The following is a 25,683-nucleotide window of genomic DNA, read 5'->3' as shown; positions in this document are numbered from 1 at the left end:
AATCTTCACAGCCATTTCAGAGATATATACTAATAGGTCAACAGACACATCAGCGTTTGCATCACCATTGTGCAATGGGTTTATCATACATTCTTTTCACTCCTGTAGAATATTTCCTGAGCTGAGACTCAGATTAAACAAACATTTGAAGGACTGAGCATTCCTTTAGCATACGTGCTGATATCTCATCTGTCCATATTGCCAAATTCTTATCCAGGTTATTGAACAGCTCTAAAACCTTGTTCTCACGCACCTCTACTCTTCACCAGTGTAGTAGTAGTAGTGTGTGCTATGTTATATACACAGATTGATAAATATTAATAAAGTGAGCACTTATTATTTGAACAATTGCATCTGACCTAAGGTTACTATCTACATTCGGTAAAAATTATTCTTCCATATTCATTCATTCTTTCTTTTTCTTGGAGCATAATGATAAAATTCTTTTAGGTTGCCCTAATCTGCAGAGCCAATTATTTCAACTTAGCTTTGTGACAAAAATACTATTAGTGGGTAGTAGGTAGCATAGTCTATAGATGGTGGAATGTGTAGTGATGGAAAATTAGTGTAGACAGTGGATTGTGTTGTGTAGATTTCTGCAGTGAGTCCATAAAGGTGTCACATAATAATAAACAAAAAATAATAATTTCTGTATATACTACAATAGTCTAATTAATGGTGTATTTTTCTTACTTAATTTACAGTCGGCTCACAAAATAGATATATACTCAAGTTTAATATATACAGAATTCATATATTTTGAGCATGTTAGTGAAAATTGTAACACATAATGCATCTTCAGGTAATATGCTGTACATATAATTTTTGGAGTTTCATGTGTGTGGATGGCATATTCATTGTGTATATGCATTGACAGACACTGCTATAAGGTTGTATAGTGGAGAAATGTGAGGGTAGGAAGTCATTAGCCACATCTCATGATCAATTGCAAAGGAGTAGCACACTGACCATAATATAGTCTCCCTGCTCCTGAGTAGTTATGAAAAGTATATATATTATGTATATACTGACAGAAATATTATGACCCAGGAAACCATATGTATCAAGTTTTTTTTCCCTTTCTTTTTAACCACTTCTCCATACATTGTACTGTGTAAATGTAGCAACCTTGCAATGCATATGGGATAGTGATAAAAGCTTTGGTTTTTCCAAGAGATAGCAATAGAGAGAATGAATGAATGAATGAAGAAAGTATTTAAAATCAACAATGAATGAACAGTAGTTGCTCCACTGTTTGCAAAAAAAGGATAATTTGACATGATCTGCAATTTCACGGATTTATAACAGCATGAAGAAAATTCTGATGAACAGCAATTGTAACATCTGTAGAAAATGTATGCAGCTTTTGTGCTCTCTTTCAGTATTTGTTGAAAAGGAGTAGCATAGAATTAACCAATGAGAGATTAGATTTTGATCTTCCTCTAGGTCTTTTTCTCCATCAGTTTTACTAACATTCCTGTCCCATTCTGTTTAAGTTTTGTACCATCTGATGTTAGCTCTTCTAACACATTCCTGAGTGCTAACAATGACAAGTTCTTTCTTAATATTATAATTTTTAATAAGATACTGCCATTGATACCATCTATTCACTTCCCTAATCTTTCTCAAAACTTTCACATCTGGGGTCTTCAGTCTTTGATCAGGTGTTTTATTTCTAATCCAGCTCTCAGATCTATTTTTTAAAATTGGTTTGAACATTTTTGTATATAGTTAGTTTAGTGTTTGACTAATTTTTCTCTTAATCCATATAAATTTATCCATTTGACTTCCCACCATACCAGCTTTGATAATTCTGCTCTCTATTTCCATATATAATTTGCCCCTTCACTAAAAATTGTGCTTAAATAGCTGAAATAGTTTATTTGGTCTATAGATTCTCCATTCAGGATGCAGTTGATGTTTTCACTGTTTTTGCTTATTTTCATTTACTTTATCTTTTTATTGCTGATTTTCATACCGGATTTATTACAGCAGTTATTCAATTTGGTCAGGGAATCCTGTAGACTTATTTATCCTGGATTTATTTAGGAGTATAACATCATCTACATAAAGTAAAGAGCTGAGATTAACATACCCAATTTTGATATCAAGTTTAATACCACTTTCCTTCATAATGTGATCCATATAGATGATGAATAACAGTGGAGATAATATACACTCTTGTCTCACACCTGATTTAACATTAAAACATCTTCCTGTACCTCCTTCAGTTCTAATTGCTGATGTAAAACTCAAATATAGATAAAACTCAAATACATTTATGTCAAGAAACATTTGTGATTAAAAGTTATCCTAGAAAGAATTCAAATTTGGAGATATATGTAGTATCAAAGGTAAATGGGTGTGGGGGGGTAATTTATGAGAAATAAGAATTGTGTTTTGAAATATACAAGGTTATAAAATATGCATTACGGAACGGGTTTAAAGATTAGTATTGAACATTGTATTAAACATTGCCAGCATTGTTGCATGGGTAATTAGTGTACTTGCTCTGTAACCATTATGGTGTGGGTTGAAACTCCTGGGCCATGGACCATGCTTTCATTATTGGATGCTTGAAGTGGTGTGAAAAGTATCATGTTTGGTCTTCTCTATAGTGAGGTTTTTGGATTATCTAAAAACAAAACAAAAATAAATAAAATTCCTTAGCTCACTCACATTACTAATGTACCGTAAGTTTGCAACCTTTCATGGGCAAAAGTCCATTAAAATATATGTATACCTACACTTATATATTCTAGTTTTATATTTTAGAAGTTTCGTATATTTGTGTTAGCGGTTACCTCCTCTTTAAGTTGATGTTTTTAAATTCTATTCATTTCACATCTGTATTAAAGAACTACATCTTTAAAAATTCAGATAACATGATTAGTTTTCGTATTACTTTCACTATTTAATGTGCCACTAATAGTAATACTTGTTTATTAAAGTCCCCCTCCCCTGACATAATTGAATCATTCAGATTTATGGTGCATGCAGATTATTCTCCATGGAATGGAAAATTGGAATTGGAAAAAATCGAACTGCAATGGGTTCTTCCTGTTATGTTTTTTGGCTAATAATGTAGAATATTTTGAAAACAAAACATTCAACACATCTACATTCAAACTTTTAGTACAACTCTGCCACATATTTGATGTTTTTGCCATTCAACCCTAAATACTGGCCTGGTTGGCTGAGTGGCTAACATATCCACTACCCAACCAAACATACTGCAGGTTCAAATCATCCTGTGGGCATGGATGTTAGTGATTGGTGGTAAATGAACCAGTGTAGATAAATTTTTTTGCCTTTGTGCTAGATCACTACCCTACTAATGAGTGCAGGTTCATGAGCAGTGTACAGAAAACAGGCAAGAAGGGTGATAATGGTAAAGCAGCTGATTATGAAAGGATAGCTAAATAGGTCAGAGGAAATCCCAAAGAATTCTTTTGCTATGTGGAAAGTAAAAGTGATTATGGTAGAATAATTTTAATGAATGTTGATTGGGGGGGAGGGTTGACAGAAGCAGAAGAAAGTTGAGTTACTGAGGGATCACTTTGTATCATCCATATAGAGATGTTGCAGAGAGAGAGAGAGAGAGATGACAGACTCATATGAGAATAGAAGTAGAACAAGAGGTGCTTAGGATATTTTCAGAATCTTAATTAGAATGTGGAATAAGAAGGGATATCAGTCCATGTGCAATGGAACTGGCAGTGCCTTTGACCAAGGTCTTTAACTCTCAACTCCATCAAGGTTCTAAGGGAGTGAAAAGAGAACAAAATAGTTTAGGAGTCTCTAAGACAGGGTAGCAGTTATAGACTGCTTAGTATCTCAGGGATGGTAGTTAAGATATTGGAGAAATTATCAGAGGCATGATTTAGAAGTGGTTGGGTGGACAGGAATATGTACTTTTTTGGGGAGGGACAATACAGCTTTTAAGGGTTGGCTTTGTCTTAGGAAATTACTAACTTTCTATATAAAGGAAAGTTAGTAATTTCCTTTATAAAGGAAGGATAAAGGAAGATAAAGTAGATAAAGATAAAGGAAACACTACATGATGATACTGCTGGACTTTGTAAAGACATTTCACAGGATATCAAATTTGAAGAAACAGGAATGGATATGAAACTGGCAACATGGTTAATGATATAGGAGATGATCTTCCAGTTATTTGTTGTTGATATAAAACCAATAAAGCAATAGTTAATAAATATATATTGAGATCTTGTAGGATGATTTAAGTAGAATGATGATATTGTGTCTAAAGGATAATGGTTGCCACTTTAATGTGGCAAAGTCAGATTAGGGATTTTGGATTGATGGTAGTTAGGGAGTTGAAGTTCAGAGGGAAAATTGCAGAGATGGGTAAAATAGTTTGTAAGAGCACTTGGTAAATAAAGAAAACACTCTTTTATAAGACTTTCATATGTCAACATCTAGACTGCTGTGTATGATTTCCTGGGTTTCTTGATGATGGGAAAGGGATAGAAAAGATCTGGAGGCAATTGACCAAGATGGCGACAGGTCTGCAGGATGATCCCTATGAGGATTTATAGATTACTAAAATTGGTTGATTGATGGAAAAGAGGGAATATAGAAACATAACTTAAAGGGATTTTATAGAATTGATGCATAAAAATTTAAGTCATCAAGGAGAGGTATGATAGGTATTGAAAGTTTATTTTTCACTTGGTTAGAGTATAATAAAATTAGTTTAATCCTTTATCCAAGTGTGAGCAAACAAAGTTTGCGCCTGAAAGTATCTTCAGGACTGGGGTAAGGTGGTACAACACCAGGGCAACTCATTGCAAAGGTGGAGCAAGCTACCAACACTCCTATCTCAGTATCTCCTATAATGCAAAACACATCTCCTTGCGGATATGTCTAATGTTATGCATTAAGGGAAGGGCCACTACCCAGACTAGTTTCGACCTGTTGTTTAAGTAAAGGGTAAAATCTCAAAAAATCAGATGATCTCTAGGCCACTCATTCGTGGGCGAAAGACCGTCTAAATCTCCGCGTTGGTTCCACTCAGTGAAACTCGACCACCGAGCAGAACCGCTCATTCCGAAGAAAATAATTCACCGGCCAGAACCCCTCAGTGGGCCGTGCCGGAGAACACTTTCCCCGGAGACTCAAATTGCTCCCTTAAGGCAAAACCCCTAAGAGAGCGAACTCATTACCAGGATAACAGCAACAGCTGAACCTCAGTTAAACTTCATTGGTTCAGCATTGCAATTTGTTACCCTGGAAGTCCTAAAAAGGACTTTTGGTATACCAGAGGTAGAATGGGAGTTCATGTCTCTCATCATTGGCCTTTGGAGAATAAAGCATGCTGAGGATCAGCAGACAGTAAAAGAGGAGTATGATATAAGATAGAGTAGGATAGTAGGAGGTAAAAAGAGGCCTCAGTCAACCTGTTTAGCCTTAATGGCTAATTGGTCTGTAACATATAACTCAATTTATCTGTTCAGAAAAAAGGTTAAAGATAGACTTTTGTCTATAGTTCACATATTATTTTATCTAAAGTAATGATTTACTCCAGTGTTAATGGAGGTTCTTTTTATGTTACTAGATATAATATCCTTATTTTTATTCCAGGTAATTTTTTTTTTTTTTTTTTTTTTTTTTTTTTTTTTTTTTTTTTTTAAGACAAGATGTAAATAATAGTACTTATTTAAATATTTATTTTAAATCTAAAATAACAGGACTTAAGGTCCGGTAAGTAGGAGTGAATAGGAACTTTTTGAGGAACTTGTATACCTGGTACCACTGGGACTTAGAATGGGGAAGAGACTGGCCCGGGAGATGCCGCTCACGAGGAGCTGCACCGCCCGGGTTCTCATCTCTCCCCCCCTTGTTTGGAGTAAAGAAACCGTGCCAGCGAAAGCTTTGTGGCTAGGGGAGACAGAGTGGTTAATCTTTTTCCTGGGGTGGGGGGGTGGTGGTGGGTTTTTTTGGGTTCTAAAGAGATATACAGGGCCTGATGCGTCCCTGTATAAGAAAGCATATTGTCGGTGGTTTGCAGTATTGATTCACAAATTTAAAGTCTCCTAGTAAGTGCCTTTCTTGTGCAAGAAATTTGGGTAAGTAGAAAAAGAAACCTTTTCTTATTCTTGCATACATTAAATTTGCGTCTCGTACCTGGGATTTTTTCCGTACTTTCCAGATGTGATATTTTAGTACATTGATTAGGAAGATAGTGAACTTTTGGGTTTTTTGGACTGGTGGCGGGAATTGTAGTCGTACGACCTCTTCTACTGTCAGCATGGGGATTCCCAATGCTATGCTGAGTCTCCGCCAGATGCGTTGGGCTGGTGGGCAAAAATAAAAGAAGTGGTCCACCGTTTCCACGTCCCGGCAGACATCGCAGAATGGGTCGCACGGGTTAGGTACATGCTGGGATTTCACCAGTTTCACCGGGAGCCGCCCGTAGGCTATTCTCCAGGCTAATCCCGATGAAAAGGCTGTCCCCAGCTATTTTTGATGTTTCTGAAGAGAATTTCATTGTTTGTACTAAGATTGGGTGTATCACGCCTGGAAAGTTGGAAGAAATCCCAGTATACTGCTTTGGGTTTGTGAGTGAGGATTGCTATTCCTCTGTCTCTGAGTGTTGTGATCGATTTCACTACTGTACGGTACCACTTGGGCACCCCCCCTTGCGCGGGGTCCAGCATAGTCCGTGATCCCAAAGAGGGGGAGGAAAAGTCCTATAAAATATCTAATTAGTAGGCCAGAAATGTGGTTGGAGTTTAAGGCCTTCCGTACGGTTTTGAACGTGTTTGCTTGTAGCAAGCTTCTGTGATCGGGCAGAGCATAACCCCCTTCTTCCTGTTTGAGTTGTAGGTATTCTTTCTTTACTTCGCGTTTTCTCCCATTCCAGAAGAAATCCAGGAGTTCTTTGGTTAATTTATTTTCTTGTGCCAGTGTGATGCCTGTGATATTGACAGTGTGCATCAGCATTGGGGTGACGATTGTTTTTATTACTGTCGCTCTGCCATAAAAGGAGAAGAAGGTTGGTTTGAACAGCCTTATCCTTTCCCTGCTTGTCTCCTGCAATTTTTGGATTGGTAGTGCTAGGGTGTCTGAAAAGGGCACGCCTAGTATAGTTAGAGGCTGTGTCTGTAGCGTTAAACCGTAGGGAAGTCCAGTGCTATGGAAATTTCCGAAACTTTTGATTTTGGTTTTTTGTGCGTTAACGCGAAGACCACTGACTATGCTGAATTTTTGCAGCGTGTGCAGATAGATATAGATGGACTCAGAGTCTCTGAGTGTAGCCACTACATCGTCTGCATATGCCACTATTTTGCATTGTCTGGAGCCTTGGGGCAGTGGAATACCGTTAATTGCGGGGGTGTTATCAATTCTTTTGATTAGGGGTTCTAATACTAGGGAGAAGAGGAGGGGGCTTAGCGGGCAGCCTTGCCTAACCCCTCTATTTATGCGGATTGGTTCTGTTAGAAACCCATTAATAGATAGTTGGGTCGTGGCTTCCGCATACATGTTTTTAATTGTACGCCGAAGTTTCGAGCCCACGCCTGTTTTTTGTAGGATGTTCTGCAAGTACCTGTGGTTGACGCTGTCAAACGCTTTCTCCAGGTCGGTGGAGAGAAGTGCCAGAGGATATTTTTTCTCTTTGGCCAGTTTGATCAAGTCTCTTAACAAAAAGAGATTGAATTCCATAGATCTACCAGGGATCCCGTAGACCTGTGAGCTTGTTATTATTTTTTCGATACCGCCCTTAAGGCGCGTACAGATAATTTTTGCAAAAATCTTGTAGTCTACGTTGGTTAGGGAGATTGGACGCCAGTTGTTCGACAAAGTCCGATCTCGGTCTTTCTTGGGGATAAAGATGGTGTGGCTCTTAACGAATTCCTCGGGGATGTTTCCCGAAGTGAGGAATTCGTTAAAGATGTTTATTAACGCTGCCAATGCAAATTCCCAGATAGATCTATAGAATTCTATCCCCAGTCCGTCTGGCCCTGGGGTCTTCTTTGTTTTCATCATTCTGCACGTGGCCTTTAATTCGGCTGCAGTTATCGGCCTGTCCTGCAGGGCACTAAGATGATCGGGAAAACGTGTTGCGTCCCACTCACTGAAGTCATCCGTGCCCTGCCGGTCAGAGAAGATACCGATATACTGCTGATGAAAGTGACGGAGTATTTCGTGGGTTGAGCGTAAAATCTGGCCCTTCTCCTCGATCTGGTGAATCGTTTTCTCATCATTAGCCGCCACCCGTTGTTGGTTGTAGAATGCGGCGGAAGGTGTTTCCAAATGTCTGAGATAGAGTCTCGTTCGAAAGTCGAGGTCCTCGACTCTACTCTGCCGCTCTTGCTGCAGTTCTATTTCTACTTGTCTGATGAGATCTCCGCAGGGAACTCCGCTCCGTTCGTTTGTCCGGTACCAGCCGAGTTCCCTGTAGAGATCCCTCAGCCGTTTGCGTTTTTGGTAGGCCCTTTCGCGTCCACATTTTTGGAACAGTTCCCTAGCCTGCCTCTTGAAGGTCAGCCAGTTTTCCCAGTCCCAGTTGGTGTTTGTCCATCTGTCACAGAGGTTCTGTAGCTGGTCGCTGAAAAGACTGGGGAAGGTGGGAGGGAGCCTCCAAGGACCTCTGGCTGTTTCCATCACCTCTGGGAGCGTGATTTTTAGAATGACCATCTTGTGGTCGGTTGTCAAGTTATGCACTGCGGTGTGACGTATCCTCTGAACATATTGTTCCAGGTTTTGGGACACGTACACCCTGTCTAGTCTTGTCGATATCTGGCCGCGGCCCCACGTAGTTTCTACTTTGGCGGGGTTATTCCGCCTCCAGATATCGACGAGGTCAAAATTTATACAGCATCGATTTAAAGCGGCAATGCCGCCAGTTCCGTTGTTTGCGTTCCCGCCTACTTTGTCTAGACGTGTGTCTTCCACACAGTTCCAGTCTCCTGCAACTATTAGGTGTTCTACTCCCAGGAGATAGTTTTCAAGGGCAGAGAAGAAACCACTTCTGTGGTATGGATTGTTCGGGGCGTAAACTGCAGCAAGTTGGATGGTACGCCCACCGTACTTCCAGTCCACCGTTACTAGGCGTCCTGCGGCGTCTTTTTGGACGTTGAAGAACCCCCCCGCGATTGGGGGGCGAATTAGTATCCCCACCCCTCGCGAGTGAGCGTCCCCGAAGCACCAGTAGCTGGTGACCGGATAGCTTCTTGAGAAGTTCTCCACGTCCCAATGCTTATAGAAATGGGTTTCTTGTATCAGGAGGATATTAATTTTGTGTGTTAACATTAGCCTCCAGACAGCGCTTTGCGCAAAGGGGTTGCGTAGTCCATTAGTGTTTAAAGTTGCGATTTTAACTTCCATGGTGGTGTTAGAATGAGGGGGGGGCGTTATCTGGTGTTTGTTTTATGAAAGCCGGTTCTGGTTCCTCGTCGGAGCTGGTTGCACTTTGAGCATCCGAGACAATGACGAGCCTGTCTGTAGAGTCCCTGTCTTCGTCAGAGTCCATTTCGTGGACTTGGGGTTGTGCCACTTGATCCATTACTGGGGGTAGGCTCTCTAACATTGTAACGTCATTGTTGAGGGGCTTTTCGCCTATTATTCGACGTTGACCTGTGGTCTCTGTGTACTCTGTTTCGTCCTCCGATGACATCATGCTGCTTTGTTTCGCTTTTTTCTTTTCCTGTGATTCCGTTTCTCTTGCGCGCTTTGTTGGGGCGCTGGGTGTGACCTTCCTCTTTCCTGCAAGCTTCATGGTTTGCCACATTGATGCTGGTGATGTTCTGTGTGTGGCGACTTGCCTTGGGTATCTTTGGGGTTTTCGTTTCCGTTGCTGCTTCCTTTTCAGCCTGCTGGCCGAGCTCCGGAAAATCGCTCCTTGATATTTTCTCAGGGTTCCCGATGGGCGTTGCCCTAATCGGTGTTATGGTCCCTCCTATTGCTTCTGAGTGTGTCTTGTTCGGACATGTGTCCAATTTGTGGGTCAGAGCCCCACACTTAATACAGGGTTCTGTACAGCTTTCCATTTTATGCTTTGACGATTTGCAATTTCTGCATTGTATTCGATGGCAATCTGCCCCAAGGTGTTCCTCCGAATTGCATCTAAAGCACCTTTTTTTCACACCTGGGTAGTTCACCATTACCCTCGTTCCCCCCAAAAAAACAAAATTGGGGACTTCTTTTTTCATGTCAATCAGGATTTCAACGTCTCCTGTTTTCCATCCCTTATAGTCGGCGTGCTCAAGTGCTTTAATCTCATGGATTTCCCCCATTGACTGAAGAATTTCTTGACTTCAGGTTCATTCTCTAGGTATTCTAGAGGAAACCTAGTTATTTTTAGCGTTTTTTATTACCTAGTTTATTATTTTACCAGAGGTCTCTTCAGTGGGAGCCAGGCCCAAGTGGAGATATCAGGCAGAAGCATTAGCAGGTCATCTCTACCTATAGGAGTTGCCAGATGGTGTGCCACCCTTTTTTAATAAATTACTCTGGATTTAGGGAAAGATGTTGAAAGTTTATTTTTCACTTGGTTAGAGTATAATAAAATTAGTTTAATCCTTTATCCAAGTGTGAGCAAACAAAGTTTGCACCTGAAAGTATCATCAGGACAGGGGTAAGGTGGTACAACACTAGGGCAACTCATTGCAAAGGTGGAGCAAGCTACCAACACTCCTATCTCAGTCCATATCCGCAAGGAGATGTGTTTTGCATTATAGGAGATACTGAGATAGGTGTGTTGGTAGCTTGCTCCACCTTTGCAACGAGTTTCCCTGGTGTTGTACCACCTTACCCCAGTCCTGAAGATACTTTCAGGTGCAAACTTTGTTTGCTCACACTTGGATAAAGGATTAAACTAATTTTATTATATGATAGGTATTGTCAATAATAATTTTTGGGCCTCCTACAATGAGTCTTTGGAATTCCTGAAGATGCTCATTGATTTGATAATAATAAAATATTGTGATGCATTGTCTTTTGCACTCAAACATGGCCAATTGTATGTAATTGTTATACCAACTTTCCCTATGAAGTATTTTCCAAGAACCACAACTTCTAGCTCTTGACCCCCAGCATGCATGCACACACAGCATTTATTTACTGTAACTTTGTGACCTCTCATACAGGCATGATGATTAAAAAAAAAAATTCTGATGAAGGCCATTTGAGAGAGAGAGAGAGAGAGGGCAAAGGTACTACAGGCGCCTTTTTTTTTTGGAAAAGAAATCAAGACTAAGGGCTTCAAGTCTCCAGAATGAGCACGTGCCAATGGTTGGGCTACCAGGTCAAAGCAGACAGATCCCTGTAGTCTATTTTACTTATTTATGCACTACTATATTACTTTGTTTAGAATTATAAACTGTTGGTGCAAATTGTGTAGTGATGCTTCTATATCCATGTAGTTAGGAGAATATGGATATTGTTGATAAAATTGCATTTAATACTTTCGTATAAAGGGATCTGTATGAAATCATCTATCTTCAACCATGTCACTATTTTTGCTGTAGTTATCAATAGTAGATATAAGAATAATGGACATTTTAGACTAAAAGACCTTCAGCTGCTCATATTTGCTGTAGTTAACTACTTTAAGATTTAATGAATTCTTGTTAAACTTGAATTTTGAGATATAGCATTATTTGTATTTAGTAAGAAAATTGTATTTCAGAACTTTTTCCGTCGGCAAAGAAATATCTCATCAAGTGGAACTGGAAGACGTGGAAGGGGAAGAGGAGGTAGAAATACCAGTGCCATATCAATAGGAAGAGGAGCAAAATTAGTTATTTCAAACCTGGATTATGGGGTCTCAGATGCTGATATTAAAGTAAGTACAAATGGGTGTGCAAAATATAGCGAGGCTAAATTATTCTCTAATTTGATCTGTAATCACTTTCGGTTTTGCAAAGCAAGTGTTCTTGTTACTTTTTCCTCATGCAAGTACATTAAATCAACAAAGTTGCTTGTTTAAATTTTAAGCAGTATTTAGCTGTCCTGGTTTCAAGAATTTAATCATCCAGTTTGAGAACACTGCCTTGCTTATTGGAGGATTGAAGTGGCTTCTAAAAAAAAGTTCCATGTTTAATCTCTGGAGCAGGGTTACAGACCAGATAAAAAAAAAAAAATGCAAAAAATAAATTACAAAAAGCCTTATCCCACCCTCAGTACTATAGGTTTACAACCTTTCCTGGGCAGAAAAAAAACTTAAGACACATAAGCACATTAAGAGTTCTTACCAAACCATAAATTGTAAAGGGGGGGGGATTCTTAGTGAAAGTATCCACTTAGGTAAACAGTCCTTTAGAACACTGATTTCAGATACGCTAGCAATGCTTCCTTCTATCTCAAAGAAAATTAGTCTTCTTGTTGGAACTTTCAAGTTCCAACAAGAAGACTAATTTTCTCTCATCCTCACAGGTCTACTGACAAGTTTCTTTTCAACACAGCGAGTTGCTCCATCATTCTTTCTTGTGTCTGTGTTGTGTTGTGTCTCATATTCTTGTGTCCAGCTCTCCTTTCCTCACCATCTAGTTATTACTTATATTCTTTAATCACATGATTGTGCGTGTATGACATTATAACTATTTGCATGATGCCGCAAGTCATCATTGATTAGAAATTGTTACTGTTTTTTACATTTGTAAGAATTCAGGTGGAGCATAAAATTTGTTGTGTAATATTGCATTCTCTCATTTTGGTCATGTCTTTTTTTTTTTTCATCTTACACAAAGGTAAGTCAGTAGTTTTAAACTTGATTTACTGCTCTTCAATCTAAAGCAAATCTCCAATTTCCATTTGGATTTTGAATGACAAGAAAATATTGTTCCAGTTAGGAGTTGACTTCTCAGTGATGCATGCATTTTCATAATGAGGCGGGAATTTCTGGAATCTATCCATGTACTTCTGAAGAATTTGAACTATTTAACATAAACAGGAGTATCAGTTGTGTAATGAATGTCTATTTGATTAATGTATGTTGTTATCTGGTCTCTTTCTATTAAAGGTGAGTTAGCTGGTCTCATACAGAAGTATCCCTCATTAGGAGGGCTCAACCAGTCCTAAAGGACGGTTGAGGAAGGGGGGGGGGGACCACATGAAATAAATGTCATTGGGATAATGCTTTCTGAAAATAACCTAAAGAAATATTTGAGTTAGGTTCTGCATATTAACTGATGCTTTTTTTTTTTTTTTTTTTTTTTTTGGTTTCTCAGGATTTTCAAACATTCTAAGTCAGTTGTTGAATCAGTGAATCTTTTCTTCAAACTTCAAAAACTTGACTCTCTTCAGCTCAGTTAAAATGACTAATCCATTAGTAGAAATTACTGAGAGTGAGGCTTTCTCAAGAACATAGAAACCACAAAGTTATAGTGATTTGCATAATCATAAACAAAACCATATTTTTGAAAAAATTCTGATCATAAAATAACTTGCACTGTAATGTATCAGCAATAGTAGGCAATACTAGCAACTGGTGACTACCTTAAGAAATCAAGGAATAGAAATATAGACATTTATAAGCTTTGTGGAACACATCTGCGAGTCAAACATTTCTTTAAATTTTGCAACTCTTAAAAAAAGAATTCCAAGTGATTAAGAAGATATGAGCACCTATGTCCAAGAGTATTTTACACAGAGTATCTTTTTTTTTTTTTATATTCTTATTTAGTCAACTGAGAATCGTCTTTATTGACAAAGATATTAACTTGAGTGAAATTCTTAAAATTCCTTTTCTTTAAGAAGTTGTTAATATCAGCTACATAATCTAATATATCTCTATTTACCTGGATCATCTTTACATAAATTCCTTCTTAGAGGAATGTCTGAGAATTTCTTTCTAATGTGGAAGGAAAGTTCTATATTAGTAATCTTATGTGATGACCGATTTTTCCACAGTGGGCATACTTCTGTGATTTCCTATTATCAGGATTAGTTTTCTCATATGTCACACATTACTGGTTGACTGGGCTAAAGACAGTTCAGAAATCATCTTATAAAGCAAATCCCAATTCTTCAAAATTGTTTGTTGCTATTAATGAGCATCTTCAATTATTAAGCTCTTCGATTGTTTTGGGGTTCATGTAAATGAATCCCGAAACTAAATTTCTTTAGTTTGGGGATTCATTTCTTTCGAATTCTTAACACTTTTTAGACATACATGAATCTAAATACTGTACAAACTTTCTTAGTTGGTATACATTGAAAGATATCCATTAATCTGGTTTCCTTTTCACTGCAACACAGAGTTCAATTACATGCTTGTTATAAGCTGCTTTTGCAAGTAGTCTTTTAGTTTATATCTGAATTGATGGAATATCATCCTGTCAAGTAAAGACTTTTCTCCAGGAAATATTCTTAATGATTTACTAAAATAAAGAGCCAAAAGACTTCAGTTCGGCGATGCAAAATTATATAAATCAAGTAGATATTAAATCCAGCATTATTTCAAAGCTGAATGTAGAAACTATGAAAGTTTTGTATGAAATTTGACCAGAGAGCTTATGGGAATACACTTGCCGGCATTTACAAGTTGCCCTAGCATGGACCTTATAGAAGACATGATCGCTTGCCCAAGCGTCCATATATTCACCTTCTATTGGTCCATTTTGATAAGGTTTCACTGGCCTGACAGCTGTTCAAACTAGTTGGTTCTCCTCAGAGACCAGACAGAAATCTTTAGAGAGCTAAAACTCTCATTCAGTACTAAGGAACTCGAAGTGTCAGAGAGGTGTATTTTTCGTAAGTGAACTCTCAGTTGGTGGACACTTGGGCAAGCGATCATGTCTTCTATAAAGTCTGCGCTAGGGCAACTTGTAATACTGGCAAATGTATTCCCATAAGCTCTCTGGTCAAATTTCATATGAAACTTTCATAGTTTCTACATTCAGCTCTGAAATAATGCTGTATTTAATATTCTTAATAAATTAGAAATATTGAGTAGTTACAACATTCAAGGATGGATGCTTTATTTCCTTGAGTACACTGCTGTATCTTTGATATGATGGGCTGACCTCACCTACTTAGAGTATTGGACACTTAGCAATCTCTTAAAGATATTATAATCATTTGTATTCTTCAGCAGTGGAGAGTTATGAAAGAAGCTTTTTGCCCTTCCTCGAAATTTTGAACATTCAACAATAATTGAGTATTAGTCTGTTTTCTAAAATGTCTAACCCTTCTCCCTCATTTGAAAAATAATTCCACTGAATCATTTTCCTCACCAGTATGTGTGGGAATTATAAAAATTGGATTAACTAATTTTATCAACTCCTTATCTGTACATTCAGTTTGATTTCAGGAATTAACATTGGTGGTGGCCATCTTTTTTTATACTTAGTCAATTCTCAAGTCTAAATAAGTTTTGTGTCACAGCTCAATCCTGACTGTTTGCTAATTTAAATATAATTCTGTCGACTGCACCATCTATATTACAGTGAGTATTTCAGGTGGTTTGCAAACTCAGTGTGTTCTGAATGGTGGAAACAAATTGGTTCCCTAATTATATGATGAGATTATCTCTTAATTAAATACCAAATGGTTAGGTGATTGTCAGACTTCAGGAATGACAGTTAGTTAACAACAATTTAATATGAACAAAATGACACTAATCAATACATGCTGTAGAAGGTTAATAAACAACTTAGTCTCTTACACCCATCAACTTAATTAGCATATGCAAGCTCATTAAGTCAGCCAAGTCGCTCATTTAATTTTTAAGCAGGAGTCAAATCTCACCTTACCAGTAGCTTTAGACATCAAACATTTACTTTTTAGCCTCGAGTCCTTAATTGTTTAAGCCAGATTATCAAAATAATTAACACATAAGCACATTAATATTTCTAATTGAACCACCAAGTGTAAAGGAGTAAGGAAGTCTCTTCTTCTTGTTTGAACCTAAGTAGAAGTACCCACTTAGGTTCAAACAGCTCTTTGGAAATCTTTAATTTCAGATAAGCTGATGATGCTTCCTTCTACTTCAAGAATGCTGGTCTTTTTGTTGGAACTTGAAACCTTCTCCATAGCTTCTCAGGCTCAACAGCCGACAACTGTTTTGTGAATTGTTTGATGGCTTTCTGTTGTCCTTACAAATATACAACTTTTTTTTTTTTGACATGATGGGTTCAGTTCATTATTTCATATGTCCTTCCTCCTGCGTGCCTTTATGTTGTCTCATATTCTTGTGTTCTCCTTCTTTTTTCTTACTATATGATTGGTACTTATCCCTTAATCATACAATTGTGCATAGTGGTAATTTACATTATGGTACATGTCATGAATCATAGGTGACTGCTTGGATGATACATTATTAGTTTCCATTGGTAAGAGTTCAGATGTAGCATAAAATGTATTGCATAATATTGAATTTTCACAATAATCATGTGTTTCCAGGTCCTCCATAACATCATATTATTGGGACAGGTACTTAAAACGCTATCCTTTTTACTCTTTTTTCTACTTATCCTGCTCCCTTTGTAACTGTTCCTCTAATGTTGTGATGAGGTACTAGGTTGATCAAGGTCATTTGATTGTGATGGATGATGGTGTTGAGGATTGATTAATGTTTCTACCAGTAAAGGAAGATATTTTATAAACTGAAAATTAAATATTGTCTGTAGATGTGTGGATTATTAAAGTATCCAGAAAGGGAAGAAGTTTGCTGATAATATGTGGGCAAATATCAGAATGGAAAACTGGATAATGAGACTTATTTGTGCCTATGGTCCCACAGAAGGTTCTACTAAGGTAGAAGTGGAGGCTTTAGAGAAAGCAACTGACACAATGAAAATGGAAAAGTTGGTATTGGGGATGTAAATAGCAGAGTAGGAAATGACTACCAGACATACAAAAATATTTTGGGAAAATTTGAAGAAAAGAGTAAAGCTAATAATAATGGTATATACCTGTTGGATTTCTGCTCAGGACATGGACTGGTTATTACGAACACAATGTTCCAACATAAAAATGTGCACAAATTCACATGGAGAGAAGATGCAAGGAATAAGAAAAGTCTCATTGACTATGTTATTGTTGATAGTGATATTTTCTCACTGGTGCAGGACACTTGAGTGTATAGACATCTTGTGTTTGACCAGTCTTAATATACCTATTTGTTACTGAATTAAACTATTTATTTACAATTTTTGTGGGCGTTTCTTTCCCATTTCATATCATGCTGCTTTTAATGAATTACATAAAAATTCATCCTACAGTTTTCGAGTTATCGTGATTTTTCTCTTTGTTCCTTAATTTATTGAAACCAGCATATATAAATTGATCTGATTTTGATATCAGATTTAATGATACTTTCATTCATAACATGATCCATTTAGTAATGAATAAGTGTGGAAACAGCATACATCTTGTCTTACATCAAACTATCCTCCTGCACATTCTTTTATTCTAATTTCCATCTAAAACTGTATAAGCTATATATTGCTTGAGATAATGTCCAATGTGGAATGGAGAACTGGACAATGAGACTTATTTGTGCCTATGGTCCCACAGAAGGTTCTACTAAGGTAGAAGTGGAGGAATTTTTTGAGGCTTTAGAGAAAGCAACTGACACAACGAAAAAGGAAAACCTGGTCCTTGTTAGAGATCTAAATAGCAGAGTAGGAAATGACTATCAGACATACAGAAAAATTTGGAGAAAAGAGTAAAGCATTTTTTTAATGCCATTGTAATAAAACTCTTTAGATTTGTTTTTTCAAATTTATTCCTCTTAATGTGTTGGTCAGTTTCAAAATGGATATCCTTTACAAGTCTCAATTTTGATGTCTCATTAGTGGGGCCAAACCGAGAAAAATACGACTTCTGCATTAATTCAATCTTGGTATTTGGGTCTGGTTCCCACTGGTGAGACCATAATAAAGGTGAAATCGGTCTGGGTAGTGGCCTTTCCATAATGTATAGCATTGCATATATCTAAAAGGAAGTCTTTGCTAGCCATGAAGATACTTTAGGCACAAACTTTGTTTGCTTACATTTGGAATACTGGGGCAATTGGGTAAAGGATTAAACAAAAGTATAATTTATTGGCATAATTTAATTAACTTTAACCAAGCGAAAAAACTTTCTACAACTCTCTCTTGTAGGAATTTAATAGCTTAAACATAAAGCAACTAAACTAAATTCTTAGTAGAGTCACAAAGCAGTTCCACAGTTTGGCTCAGCTCTGCTGATGATATCTTTATCATTTGGCTGCATGGATGTATTAGGTACATATTTTTGTAAATTTAAAAAGTATCACACAGAAAAATAATGGTTAACTAGTTTGGCCTTCCTAGACAGTAAAGTGAAGGACAAATTTTATGTACAGTGATGATGAAGATGCAGTTTGAAAACTTTTGTAAACTGCATATACATATACAATTACACTTAAAATAGTTCACCATTATAGTATCTTTAAAACATTAACACAGGTTCAAGGCTGTTTGTTCCATTGATTCAGTTCTTTCCCATGAATTTGGTTATATCTGCCATAATTTTTTTAGCAATTGACTGCTTTCATTTTTTAAACAAAACTTCATTCTTCTCTCTTTTCCCAACAACCAAGATCATATTAAATTTATTCTCATCCCATATTGGCCGTGAAGAAGATGGCCAAGGTAGTGCATAAATATAATTTTCACACTATTTTTTTAAACTACACACCAAATTAATGACTCTTATCCTTTCAACTAAGAATAAGGACATAAACATAAACAGTTAGGATTGGAGACATCAAATATGAGAAGTCGGGAGAAAATGGGAAGTGAGTAACCTCAATGGCCGAACTGCATTAAAAACTGAATATTTGAGAAATTAACTACATATTGTTGGGATCCAAGGCTGTGTATGAAATTTAATCTAAGGTGCTCTTGTCACATAAACAGAATGAAAGATTTGCAAAACAGTTTGAAGTGGGGGGGGGGGGGCAAATAAAAGAAAAAGTTCCTACCAAGGTTAGATTGTCTATAGAACCACTTCTTTAGAGGATGAGAAGTAAGAGCTGATCAAATCAAATACTCTGACAAATAATAGGATAATTTAAGAGAAGATTATTAATAGGAAGCTAATACTGAATTCTTAAATGTGTTGGACTATTGTCTGCTCTGCCTTGAGGGTATACCTTAAAAACTATAATAGTAATAAATTGTTTATTTTAATAAGCTTTATGGTTTTTTTTTTTTTTTTTTTAATCTGTAGGAATTATTTTCTGAATTTGGTCCTCTTCGAAAAGCATCCGTCCATTATGACAGAACTGGTCTCTCACTTGGTACGGCAGATGTTTTATTTGAGCGACGGTCAGATGCAATGAGAGCACTGAAGCAGTACAATGGTGTCCCTTTGGATGGTAACAATTTCTTTAGAAAATTTTTCATATTGATGATATTCATTTGGATTAATGTTAAAAGGACTTAATCTTTGATTAGTTTGTCAAATTTAGTAGAAAATTTTTCTCCTTTCCTGGCTGAATCAATCTTTTTTCTTTAGAAAACACTGATTCATTCAGCCAGAGATGTTTGTTGCAAAATTAACTTAAAGGATAGAATAATCAGAAACACTGATTCGAGAAGTTAAGAGGCAGTGTTAGAAAAGAAGAAATTATATTGAAAGTTCTTGGCAAATAAATAAGCAAGTTCTCTGAGAGAATACAGAGAAATGTGTAAGAAAATTAAGCTACATATAAAGTCACTGAACAAAAGTCATGGGAAGACATTGCAATAATGTTGATGACGGATGTTATAAAGGTAGTAAAATGTTCTGGAGGCAATTGAAAGAGTTTGAAATAAAGAAAAATTACTCTAAATGGAATCAGAGATAATATAGGTGACAAAAGTACTGAAGATACTTATATTTTGGATCTGGAGTAATTACTTGGAAATTGTTAAATGAGATAAACAGTGGTATAAAATATTCAAGAGGAATATATATCAGTACTTGAAGAAAGGTAGCTAGAGTATATTATATTTGATCTGAATTGTCAAATACAGAGGGCTAAAAGTTTTACACTAGCTACATTTCATAATTCCAAAGGCCTTGGCTAGAAGGTTGAATTCTGGACTAAAGGTGCAATATATAGCCTCTCCTGGGTCAGCCTTGCCTTCTTGCAGCAAATTGTTATTATTATTACAAGAATAATAATATTATTATTATTATTACATAAAACAAGAAGATGAAATTGAATATAAAAAAAGATGAGCAATAGCCAAAAGAGAAAGCTGGGAAAAATTTGTATCATATCTAGAAAATTACATATATGATACAAATTTTTCCCATTTGCGTACAAAATACTAAAACACATGAATGCAGATATAAAAGAAACTGCAAATATAAATTGTGAAATAGGTGTAAAAGAATTCTTGGATTACTTTACAGATCTTTGGATGGATGATACTGGCATCAAAAATAATTACACCAGAAACTTACAAAATACCTTAAATGATATGATAACAGTGAAAGAATTAAAGGACAACCTAAATAAAATAAAATGGCAAATCAGCAGGAGAAGATGGGATAAACTCTGAACTGTATAAATTTGCTGGAAAAAAATTTCATCAAAGATTACTAAAATTTTTAAATAAAATGTATACAAATGGACATATACCTATATTTAAAAAAGGGGATAAACAAAACCTGCTAACTACAGAGGTATTAGTTTATTGAATACATACTACAAAATATATAGCAGAATACTTAATGAAAAACTAAAAATATACAGTGAAAAAATATTATTAGAATGTCAAAATGGATTTAGAAAGACGCTCTACAATAGATGTAGCTTTCTGTTTAAAACTACTTGTGAAAAAAGAAGAGAATTTAATTTGGAAACTCATCTTTTGTTTATAGATTACAAAAAAGCATTTGACAAAGTAAAAAGATATATACTGTTTGATATATTACAAAGAATAAATATACCTAATATTTTACTACATGTAATATTGAATATATACAAAGATAATGAAATGAAAATAAAAAATGAAAAGTTGTCTGAAAAACAATCTATAAACCAAGGAGTAAGACAGGGATGCCCTCTGTCTCCAAAACTTTTCAATATTTACATTAACGAAATATTAATACAGTGGAACATCTTAAACAATTAAAGTATAGAAATTTCCCAGAATAACAAAATAAATATGCTATTATTTGCAGATGATCAGATAATAATATCAGATAAGGAAGACAATTTACAAAGAACAATATATGCAGGTATCCCTCGATTAACGCGGCTAATTAATCCCTCGATGTTACCACGTATATCAAAATCGCATTAATCAAATCTAATGATCAATGGTAAAAATTATAATTCGTCCATGATCGATTACTGTATTAATAATTCGTTTTATATGGTACTCTTTTAGGACAGATAAAAAATGAATGCAAAGTAAATGTTTAATAAATACTTGTACCTACATTATTTACCGGTGGATGCAAGCATAAGCAACCTTATGGGCACCTCGTAGTAAATGTGGAGTAAGCTCCAGATCACTTTCCTTAGTATTTCCATAATGTAAAGCACATCTCCTAGACAACATGTATGATGAATAAACCTTTGGCTCTCTATTTCAGTAATACATGATGGTTTATTTATTTTCAGTTACAATCTAGAAATTATTGAACAAAGAATAAAAAATAAATCAACTAAACCATACTATACTGACATCAGAAGTCACGGTATCTCTCAGATACAATTTACTGTCAAATATCACAAACCTTTATATAACGTGTTAAACCAAACTGACAGCAAAAAACAGTGCAGAATATCACTCGTAACATGTGAATGCACAGCTACTCATGACCTCCAAGCTATACGCTGAATTGTGTAAGAATATTTATATTAAACATTTTGCATGTGTCTGTCAGATCAGCTGCGAGCTCTGCAGGGTTAAAGGCAAGTTAATCAAAACTCTTGCCGCGTATATATCAAGGGATTGCCGCAATTAATTTCGCTGTGTTAATCAAATCCTGCGTTAAGCAAGGGATACCTGTAATTTAAACATTATAGTAGAACAGTTTGGAATGAAATTTTCCATAGATAAAACTAAAACAATGGCAATTTGTAGACAAACTCCAGTTAGAAGCAAAATAGTTATTAATAATAAAATAATAGAACAGATAAATACTTTCAGTTATCTTGGATGTGAAATATCATATGAAGGGAAAAAAGACATAAAATCAAAAACTTCAAAATTTTTACAGCTTATAGGCCTGATAAATAGAACACTCAACCCAAATATAATACACTTGAAAATATACACTACTTTAGCAATGCCCACGTTATTATATGGCAGTGAAATTTGGGCAATAAACAAACAAGATAAACATAGAACAAAAACAAGTGAAATGAGATTTATGAGCAGAACTGCAAAATACACATTATTAGATCAAAAAAGGAATGAAGACATTTTAAAAGAACTAAAAACAAAATCAATAGAAGAAAAACTAAACAATTATAAACAAAAATGGATTGAACATGTAAACAGAATGGCCAACACCCGACATCCTAAATGAATACTAAAATATAAGCCAATTGGAAAGAGAAGGCAGGGTAGACCTCAAAAAAGGATATTGGATGGGTAATGAGACCGTAACAGACCAATATGGTCTATACCTGTAATTAGTGTTATGATGATGATCATTATTATTCAGGCCTCCATGGAGTCAAAATCACGGGAGCTCCTTCCTAGGAAACACAAAGTCTATCATACTACTCATTGAACGGTCTCGCTCTCACCACTCTATCAGGCAACACGGTTCTTTTGCATATCTCCCAGTTTGACAATAATGTGATAAGTTGCATGAACAAGGAACTTTGCTTCATAGAGGGCACCTCTCAGAGGGTTTTAGGCTTTCAATCTAATTTTTTCTGTTTATTTTGTGTGATTTTTTTTTTTTTATTTTAATTTTAATATTGTTTCACTGACAATGTCTCAGTGACAGATGAAATATAGGATTGATTAAGTTCACATTTAATTTTTACTGGAGGAGGGGGGGGTTGGAAAGTTCTGATAAACACCTAGAACAAAATTATATTAAAGTAACTGATATAACATAAGTTACCTTCATAACTCTGCTACTAGTATGCTCTTTCGTATGGTTATATCAGTTGCTTTAATATAATTTTGTTTTAGGTGTTTATCAGAACTTTCCAACCCCTCTCCCTCATATATGTATTGTATTTATCCACTTTCCCAAGACTCCTCTGTTCCAGGTGTTTACAAAGTTCTATTGTCAGTCAGGTTCTAGCTGACCTTGCACAAAATGCAAGAAAACTAACATATACTTCACACAAATACATATTTTACAGACTGTTTTTAGAATCAGCAGCAAATTTAAGAAACCCCAACATAATCTTAATAAATATGGTTGTATTAAACTTCCCAAGATTTGGGAAACTTATTTCTTAAGCCTCCTGCACCCTTCATAGGACTTCAGGCTTTCAGTTTAATTTTTTCCATTTATTGGTTTGTGCAATTTTGTGTTTTGTTTTTGCAATTTTAATATTGTTTCCCTGACGATGTCTCAGTTACTGAGACAAAATATAGGATTGATTAAATATGTGTTTAATTATTTTTATGTGCTGTATTTATTTCATTAAACCTAATGAGTTCAAACCAGGATGTAAGTCTAAATAAGTCTATTTTTATTTAACTCTTCTTCCAAACCAAGAATGAAAGACAGCGTAACAAAAGTTTTACTGCCGATCACAGAAAAGCATAAATATTCAACCAGAAAATTTTAAAAATGTAGCAAAAATCAATAAGAAACCACAACCATTAAAAAGTCTTACAAAAAGAAAAGCTTCTACATCCACTTTACTTACAATTTTGTGGCCAAACATCAACAAAAACATTGTCTGCCACTTAGCCATCTGGATCAACCTATTATTTTTAATGGAACTAGCTGCACCCTCAACTATCATCCATTTTGCTGAAACTACACCTTACACAATTTCACCCACCACAAAGGCAGTGCTTGTGCATTTGTGAAAACCAACATCTCATGTCTGAGAATGCAAAATCTCAAATCTTTCCTTTCCTTGCCTTACCTTACCCCAAAGACTGCAATTTTCACCTGTTCAGGAAACAGTGAACATTATAGTGTTTGAGGACCTAGAGTGCATCAGCACATGGTACTGATGTACTGCAACCTTCTGCATGGGTCTGATATATATAAACAAAATCTACAAAAGGATACATAAAATTCAGTGTGAGAATTACAGGGAAATTTCTCTACTTAGTGTTTCAGATAAGATTTATGCAATAATAATTGACCAGAAGCTAAGAAGAATTGTGGAGAGAAATGTAATACAAATCTGATTTCAATAACCCCTATTTTGTTTGAACCTATTTCTTTCTGCAGGTTTCTCTTCCACAGTTTTTATTGCATAAATCTTATCTGGGACACTCAGTAGGAAATTTATCTGTAAAGCTTACATTCAGTTTTTATATCCTTTTTCATTTTTAAACTCTAACTATTTTAAGCTCACTGTTACAAACAGCTGAATTTCATACCAAATAAAATCACAATCAATCAATACACAGAAGAAATCATACATACATTGATGACAGAACACAAAGGATTGGCAGAAATCATACACTGACAACAGAAACATTGATCCCATAACAATCCCTTACTAACCTTCTGGGTCTCTATCATATCACCCCTCTTCCTCTTATCCATTCGACATAAAAAAGAATTAGAAGAGTGTGAAATTATAAAAATGAAAATCCTCAATTAATATTTAAATTTCAAAATGTTATAGTAGCTTAAATTAATGTCACTTACTTGATATCTTCATAATAAACCAATATGTGCAGATGATTATAATGAAAGATTTAGGTAAAAAATTTAGAATTTTTACCTTATGGATAAAGAATCTATCTTTCAAACACAAAATGAGTTGGTTCTTTAATTTACGGTTATAAAAGAACAGTATCAGTTTATGCTATTACTACACCATTGGGTCTCTTTCATTAGGAAGCTGACACTAAACAGTAGCTATGTCAATCACTTAGTCCTCTCCTCGAGCTGACTAATGCAGACTAGAAGAAGACATAAGTTCATCGCTTATGCCTTCTTCTTCTTTGTAATTGAGAATCAATTATGAATTGGCTGACTGCTGAAGTTTTGATGTTATTTTAATGGTACAGACTGTACATATTTAGTTAATTTTGAAAGATTTCAGGTAAGTGATATTCATTTAAGCTAACTCTAAATGATATTTAAATATCTAAATTTAAATGTCATTTCTGGATTTTTATTTTTATAATTTCATTCTCTTCTAGTTCTTTCGTATATCTTCCATTATTAGTTGCATTTGTATTTTTGATGTTGTCATTTTGTGTACTTTTTTTTTTTTTTTTGTATGTTTCCTACCAATCTCTGTGGTCTGCTGGCTTTGTATAATTTTCCATGATTTTTTTTTGTCTTCTATTTCAAATGGTTTTCTTTTATTTCCTGTGGTTTCTTTTTCATTTTTTTATCATCATCATTTCTTTGGTTTTATGAGTGAAATGGGGGGGGGGTGAATTAGTGTTTCTACCCTAAATTAACTATAGCCTTGCATGCTAATAAACTCTGGTCCCAAGTTTTGCTATGCAAACCTCTAATATATTTCAGAATGCCTGGCTAGAAAGCTGAATTTCAGATGGTATGGTTGGCAAAGTATCACCATCCATTGCCAAGAACTCTCTCTCTCATTCCTGATACTTCTGG

The 25,683-nt window shown here is 35.7% G+C and overlaps 1 protein-coding gene across 2 annotated transcripts in view; it reads left to right on the top strand.

Moving 5' to 3' along the window:
- The window catches only part of LOC150095038 (uncharacterized), a 68,790-nt gene that overhangs the window by 3,587 nt on the left and 39,520 nt on the right, over positions 1–25,683 (top strand). For both annotated transcript variants that reach the window (XM_090411379.1, XM_090411377.1), the window contains exons 2-3: positions 11,657–11,812; positions 19,171–19,318. In XM_090411379.1, coding sequence (XP_090267505.1) covers positions 11,657–11,812; positions 19,171–19,318 — 304 coding nt within the window. The remainder of the gene's footprint in view (positions 1–11,656; positions 11,813–19,170; positions 19,319–25,683) is intronic.

The sequence above is a fragment of the Typopeltis vanoorti genome, chromosome 21 (assembly GCF_054136105.1).
Source record: "Typopeltis vanoorti isolate ZY-2024b chromosome 21, IOZ_Tvanoo_1.0, whole genome shotgun sequence".
In the NCBI taxonomy this organism is placed as follows: Eukaryota; Metazoa; Arthropoda; class Arachnida; order Uropygi; family Thelyphonidae; genus Typopeltis; species Typopeltis vanoorti.
This window is presented reverse-complemented; position numbering and strand designations above follow the sequence as displayed.